Source organism: Hemitrygon akajei, chromosome 3, assembly GCF_048418815.1.
Source record: "Hemitrygon akajei chromosome 3, sHemAka1.3, whole genome shotgun sequence".
NCBI lineage: Eukaryota > Metazoa > Chordata > Chondrichthyes > Myliobatiformes > Dasyatidae > Hemitrygon > Hemitrygon akajei.
In genome coordinates, this window is record NC_133126.1 from 4,813,735 (window position 1) to 4,821,290 (window position 7,556).

The window sequence follows — 7,556 nt, forward strand, 5'->3', positions numbered from 1 at the left end:
TGTTGTTTTGTGACTGCGGTACATTGCAATATATAATAAAAACTATAAATTAAAATAAATTTATTTTAAAAATAAATTAAATAGGTAGCGCAAAATGTGAGCAAAAAGAAAAGGATATTGAGGTAGTGTACGCGGATTCAATGTCCAATCAGAAATCTGATGGTTGTGGGAAGGGGCTGTTCCTGAAATGTTGAGAGTGTGTCTTCAGGCTCCACAGATATATGAAGGATGTAAGTTATAAAGTCAATTCAATTCTGTTCAATTCCTGTACCTCCTCCTTGTTTGATCAAGTGAAATCTATCAGACGGGTGATTGCAGGTTTCCCAAGAACATTCTCCATGCTGAACTGACGACTGGATCACAATTTGCTGAAAACCCGTATCTCAATTAAAAGGATAACTGGAACCCAGATATGACAGAAACATATTGAATGGGGAGATCCCTGTTGAAAATTAGAATCTGGAGCTTGGCTATTCAAGACCAGGTAACCTATTGATGCCACAAGATGGTGGCATGCACAGTCTCAGCAGACTCTCCGGCTCCAATCAACAGTGAAATTCCTTGTCCTGTTCATTTTTTCTATGATCTCAGAACTCTGCTGACTTCTGCTGCGCACTACATGCATTTGCAATTATATTTTATTAACTTATTTATGGCAGTATTTTTCTTTTATGTGCTGTGTGTGATATATGTATTGTGGGTGCACCATGGTCCGGAGGAACATCGTTTCATTTGGTTGTACCATATATATGTATAGACAGAAAGCAATAAACTTGAAATTGAACTTGAAGAGAGGCAAGGAGAAGTGGAAAGCTCAGCTGATAGAGAAGATGGCTGAGAGACCACAGAGGCCTGTACGTTGGCACCTTCTCAGTCCAGTGCTTTAACCTCTGAGCCACACCTGAAGATCTCCAACAAGCAGTTGACCACCAAGGCTCAAACCTCTATTCTTTGGGTTTTGGAAAGATGTCAAGCATAGAATTATAAAAGACTTAAAAACAAGGATCTAATTCCTTTGTCATGAAGATCAACAATTAGGATACCCCTCTACTCTGAGGCTATGCCCTCCGGTCTGAACTCGCTCAGTATAGGAAACATCCTCTCCACATCTACTCTATCGAGGCCTTTCAAGATGCAATAGGTTTCAGTGATATCCCTTCTCATTCTTCTAAACTCCAGTGAGTACAGGCCCAGAGCCATCAAACACTCCTCACAGGTTAACCCTTTCATTCCTGGAATAACTCTCACAGATGTCCTCTGAACCCCCTCTAAGGGTGGCAAATCTTTTCTTGGATAAGGAGCCCAAAATTGCTCACAGTACCACTAGTGTGGTCACCAAATGCCCTATAAAGCCTCAGCATTACATCCTTAATATTATACTCCAATTACTTTTAAATCACACCTCCATGCCCTAGTGCCCCCTGTCTATGGTTGGTCTATAGCTCTCTAAACTTTTCCTATTCATGTACTCATCAAAATGCTATCTCAATGATGCTACTGTGTTTGCCTCAGTTACCATTTCTGACCAAATATACAGCACACTGCATGAAGAGATTCCTCTGATCTCCCTTTTAAGTCTCCTTGCTTTTGATTTTAAATCTCTGCAGTCTAGTTTGTTGCAGCTCCTCCATGGGAATAAGACCATGTGTTTTCTCTCTGTCTACGTCTGTCATGATCTCATACACCTTCATCAGATCAAACCTCAGTCTGCTACTTACCGTCACGTTTCTGCGGACAGACACACAGTAGTACACATAACACACATACGAGGGGTGATTGGTAAGTTCGTGGCCTAAGGTAGAAGGAGATGAGTTATTAACTTCAAACTTTCTGCATAATCACTCAAATTGTTGAACTGCTTGTGCATGTAACGAGAGCTGTATAACTCATCTCCTTCCACCCTGAGCCACGAACTTATCAATCACGCTTGCTGTGGACACTTTCTGGAGGTCCAAGATCCGTATGCTCCACGACTGCTGGACTAAGTGTGTAAATGTAGGAGGGGACTATGTTGAAAAATAAATGTGCTAGGTTTTCTAAAATTGACTCCTTCTACCTTAGGCCATGAGCTTATCAATCACCCCCCAGTATAACACACAGTAACTTAGGAAAGTAGGAATAAAATCTACAGTTGAATTATGCATAAATAAACAATGTAAAGTGCATAAATTACAGAATAGATTAACTGGTGACACGGTGAATGCGATGCAGCAGTTCAGAAGCGTAATAGCCTGTGGGAAGAAGCTGTTTCCCATCCTGATCGTCTTTTGGAAGTGGAGGCGCTGCTGTGCCTCCTCGTTCAGGGAAGTGATATTGAGGGACTGGGTGAGGTCATCTGTGACGTAAACTCCCGGGAACTTGGTGCACTTCTAAGTGAGGGTTCACCAATGCCTTATAAGCCTGCAACATAACTTTCTCAGCTCCTGAACTTAATGCCCCAACTGAAGGCCAGTCAAAAGGCTTCCTCACGGCCCTTTCTAGCTGAGAAATCACTTTCAGTGAAGGATCCAGCTGCACTTTCAGGCCGCTCCGTTCCATAACACTCCCCAGGGCCCTACCATTCATTGTCCATAATTTGATGCCAGAATACACAATACATCACATTTATCTGGATTGAAAGCCATTTGCCAGTACTGAGTTATCAGTTTTTATAGAGATATAGAAGAATCATAGAACAGTACAGCACAGAAACAGACCTTTCAGACCATCTCGCCCATGCTGAGCTATTAATCTGCTTAGTCCCAGCAATATTCACCTGGCCCACAGCCCTTCATACACCTCCCATCCATGTACATATACAAATTCCCTAAAATATTGAAATTGAACCTGTATCCACCACTTATGCTGGCATCTCATTCCACACTCTTAACATCCTCATCTTCCCCTTAAACATTTCACCCTTCACCCATGACCTCTAGTTCTAGTCTTACCCAACCTCAGTGGAAAAACCCTATCTATACCCCTCATAATTTTATATACAGTATATCAAATCTCCTCTCAGTCTTCTATGTTCTAGGGAATAAAGTCCTAGCCTATTTAATCTTTCCTTATAACTTGGATCTTCAAGTCCTGGAGCTGAGGACCTGAGTTTCTGGAAGTTACTCCCAAAATAAATAACCATAAATCAACAACAAGGAGAGAACTGAAAAAAATAGAAAACTAAGTGATATAACAAAGACATTCAGTTGTGGGGGTCTGCTCAGATGCAACTAAAATTTCTGGGAAGAAATGCTTGAAATCAGGGAGATGCCACATGTCCATCACCACCAGGCCAACACTCCAGCTCCGTAGCTACACCCCGGTAGCTATCCAGCTCCCCAACAGAACTCACTCAGCTGTGATACCCTGACTGAACCAAACAACATCCGTTAGATGGTCTTTCCTGCTCTCCTTGCTCTGTTGAGAATTATTAGATCAGAATCACAATCAGAATCAGGTTTAACAGCACCAACAGATACCGTGAAGTTTGTTGTCTTTGCAGCAGCAGTAGAATGCAATAAATGATATTAGAGAAAAAAACTATGAATTGCTGTATGTATATATCTATTAAATAGTTAAGTTAAATAAAGAATGCAAAAATAAAAGTAAAAAATGTAGTGAGGTACTGTTCATGGCAGAGGGGAAAAAGCTGCTCCTGAGTCATTGAGTGTGTATCTTCAGGCTCCTGTACCTCCTCCCTGATGGTAGCAATGAGAAGAGGGCCTGTCCTGGGTGATGAGGGTCCTTAATGATGGATGTTCATAAGTTCACTTTTATTTAAGTTTGATTATTGATGTTAGCGCATGTGACCTTTCTGTTAATTGTTGATTGCTCATGGCTGTCTACACTATTGTCCTGTAAATTACCCCATCAGCCAACTTTTATATACATACATAAAATTATAATTTATAGCTTTTTATGCATTGCACCGTACTACTGGCACAAGACAACAAATTCCATCACGTATGCCAGTGAAATTGCGAGGGCCTGGGACAGAGCTGTATGTTTCTATTGCAGCCCACCTCTGAAAGAGACAGACACCTCATCTTTGAACTTTAATTTAAAACACTGTTTAAAAGAGATGCGTGCGACATGTTCTTCACACAGAGAGGGAATGGGTTTCCAGAGGTTGTAGTGGGAGCAGTCCTGATGAAGGGTCTCGGCCCAAAACATCGACTGTATTTCTTCCTATAGATGCTGCCTGGCCTGCTGCGTTCCACCAGCATTTTGTGTGTGTTGCTTGAATTTCCCGCATCTGCAGATTTCCTCCTGTTTGCAGATATGATTAAAAGGCTTTGAGATACATGAATGTATAGGATATGGATCATAGGCAGGCTAAATAGATTTAAATTTAGCATCGATGATCGGCAGAGACGTTGCAGACATTGTGGACCAAAGGGCCTGTTCTTGTGCTGTACTGTTCGATGTTCTATGATCTTGTCACAACAGCGGACAGTGCCACGGAGTCAGGGCGCTCTCGCGGGCGGCAGCTGAAAGAAGATGGCAATCTCACACGTGAGAGTGCACACATTCCAGCTTATTAGGGTTTCTTTGTGCTTGTAGTTAGCTCTCTTCCTTTTGTTTCAGTCTTGTCAAGTCTTGATTGAAGCTCTACACAGCAATGGTCTCTGTTTACCTTAATCCGCATTCCAGGAGAGAAGATTAGTGATTTTGATAGACACTGTTAAAGCAGCAGTATTAATTTAGTTCTAAGTTACTGTTTTAGAGCCGGAGTGATGGCGTTAGTTTTCAATTACTTAGAGAGTTTTTAGTTAGCAGCCCTGTTGGCCTAGTGTTTATTATTCTCCTCTGTTCTGTACAGATCTTATTAAAACTCCATGCATGTCTATGTGTCTTTCTCTCTACACTTGGGCCATCACTGAACTCTTGTGTGTTCCATGTTCTTTGTTCTAAGACCCTATCCAGTCCTAATCATATTGATCTTCCCCTCATTCCGCAGAGAACTTGCTGAAAATTCTGTTACTGGCAGTCATTAACTCATCCCTGTTCATTGATTAACTCTGTGTTACTGCCCTGAAGTTCATCAGACAACCTTAAACTAAAAGTTATTCTTTTTGCTCTGTCACCAGCCTTCAAAATTTTTAATACAAATTTCCCTTTCATTGCAAAGTCCATAAAATGCAAAGTCACAAACAAATCCCTCAAAAGGCCTAACATTTAAAAAGTATTTCCCTGATGTGGAAATGATACTTTACTTTTCTCAAAAACCTTCATAGTTTTTATCTATATCTATCCATCTATGTATGTATGTATCTGTCTGTCTCTCTATCAATTAGTTAATTAATAGGCACTTGCATCTTGCAGTTACCCACTAATTTTACACTAGCCTAATCACAGAACAATTTTCAATGGCCATTTAACCTACTAACCTGTACGTCTTTGGACTGTGGGAGGAAGTGGGAGCGTCTGAAGGAAACCCACACACACGGGGAGAAATGTACAGGCTTGCTCACAGAGGACGCTGGAACAGAACTCTGAACTCCGACACCTGAGCAGTGATAGCATCACACTAATCACCTTGCGTGACAGGTAACGCTACAGAGAGTGGATGTGGAGAGTATGTCTTCCCATTTTTGTTCAGTGCGAATTATTTACAGAAAGTTTCCTACCTTTAAACATGACATAATTGAGAAGAATCATCAGTGTGCCCTGGTCAATGGTTTTGATTAACTCTAGAATTTTGCCATTCGTTTGTTTTTTCACATAGGTATTGATCTTCTTTTTTGCTTTGTCAATCGCACTGAAGTCAACACTCATGAGCTCTGCATTGTAAAATCGTGCTGTGTCATCATGGAATTTCTTTTGCAGAGTTAGACCCTTCTGGATGTGAAGAGAGTTTCCCATCAACAACTGCAGCTCGTTGTTTTGCCCCGTCAGCTCTTGCAGGAGATACTGGAATGCCTCGTGCACTTCAGTAGCATCGTTTTGTGTCATGTTAGCGTACCCAAGGACCCGTAGAAGCTGCTCTCGTGTGTTCTGCCTTGCACCTAGTGACAGCATGCTCAGGGCAGCAGAGATGCTGAGTGGCGAGAAGAAAATGTTCTTGGAGCCGGAGTTTGGCTGCGCAGCAATCTGTCTGTAGAGGCGCAAGGCAAAGTTGATGTTTGCAGCTGAAAGTCTGAACACAGACGACTGTCTGATCGGATTATTCCTTGTTTTTGAAGCAGTGGGCGCCTTCGTATTTACAGCCTTTAGTGTAGAAATTTTTCCACTGGCACTGGTGATCCCGCAGAACAAGGAGGCAACTAGTAACAAATAGACAGGGAACGATTTCCCCATCTTTAACCTGCAAAACAAAGATCAATCACATATTGCAAAGCTCAAGTCTGTTCAAAGTCTGAGCTCACTTCATTCAAGTAAGTTAGGCTTTATAAGACCAAAAGACGTTGGAGCAGAATTAGGCCATTTGGCCCATCGAGCCTGCTCCACCATTCCATCATGCCTGAATTATTATCCCTCTTATCCCCTTTCTCCTCCCTCCTCCCCATAACCTTTGTTGCCCTGACTAATGAAGAAGCTATCAACCTTTGCTTTAAATATTCCCCATGACTTGGCCTCCACAGCTGTCAGTGGTAATGAATTCCACAGATTCACAAGCCTCTGGTTAAGGAAATTCCTTCTCATCCCTGTTCCAAAGCAGTATCCCTCTACACTCAAGCTGTATCCTCTGGTCCTAGAACCCCTCAACCCCCACCCCCACCCTCCTCTGTGGTAAACAGTCTCTCCACATCCACTCTATTTAAGCCTTTCTACACTCAATAGGTTTCAATGAGATCCCCCTCTCGTTCTTCTAGATTCCAGCGAGTACAGGTCGAGAGCCATCAAACACTCTTCGTGTGTTCATCTGGAATCATTCTTGTGAAGCTCGACAAACTCCTTTCTAACGCTAGATAGGGGGCCCAGAACTGCTCACTACAACTTTATCAATGACATTTTGCTCCATCCAGTAAAACAAAGCAGTTCTAACGAGATTTGATATATTGCCAACTTAATCTCTAAAACAAGGAACTTCTTACTTGGTCCAATCGCAGTTCTTCTATCTAAAGTAAATTTGGGCTGTTCCTACTGTAATTTTCTTTTCCCTTCAATAAGGTTTTGGTGCATAACACCAATTTATACAGTGGCAAATGCAAACAGACCAGTTACGTATTAATCAGAAAGCGACCTTCAGTCTGACAGTAAACATTGCTTACAATGATATTTGCATTGCAAGTGCGTTTCCAGTGACCTGAGTAAACCGACAGATGACAAGTGCAATTTGGGAAAATCATGTTGGCTATTTTACCTCCAACAGTGAACATAGAGACGTGGAACACTACAACACAGAAACAGGCCCTTCACTCCATCCAGTCCATGCCAATCAATTTAAACATCACCCTCCGATTCACATGCCTACTCAGATTTCTCTTACATGTTGAAACTGAGCTTGCATCCGTCACTTCTGCTGGCAGCTCATTCCACACTCTCACCCTGTCTGAATGAAGTTCCCTTTAAATATTTCACCTTTCACCCTTAATCCATGGCCTCTATTTCCAGACCCACCCATCCTCAGTGGA

General features: G+C 42.0%; 1 protein-coding gene across 1 annotated transcript in view; it reads right to left on the reverse strand.

Annotated features, from left to right (window-relative positions):
• LOC140724718 (alpha-1-antitrypsin-like) overlaps positions 1-7,118 on the reverse strand; it is a 31,501-nt gene extending 24,383 nt beyond the window's left edge. Inside the window, exons 1-2 of the mRNA XM_073039185.1 lie at positions 7,017-7,118; positions 5,610-6,286 (exon numbers count right to left, since the gene is read on the reverse strand). Of these exons, the coding sequence (XP_072895286.1) occupies positions 5,610-6,279 (670 nt within the window). The 5' untranslated portion in view covers positions 6,280-6,286; positions 7,017-7,118. The remainder of the gene's footprint in view (positions 1-5,609; positions 6,287-7,016) is intronic.
• Positions 7,119-7,556: the final 438 nt, after the last annotated feature.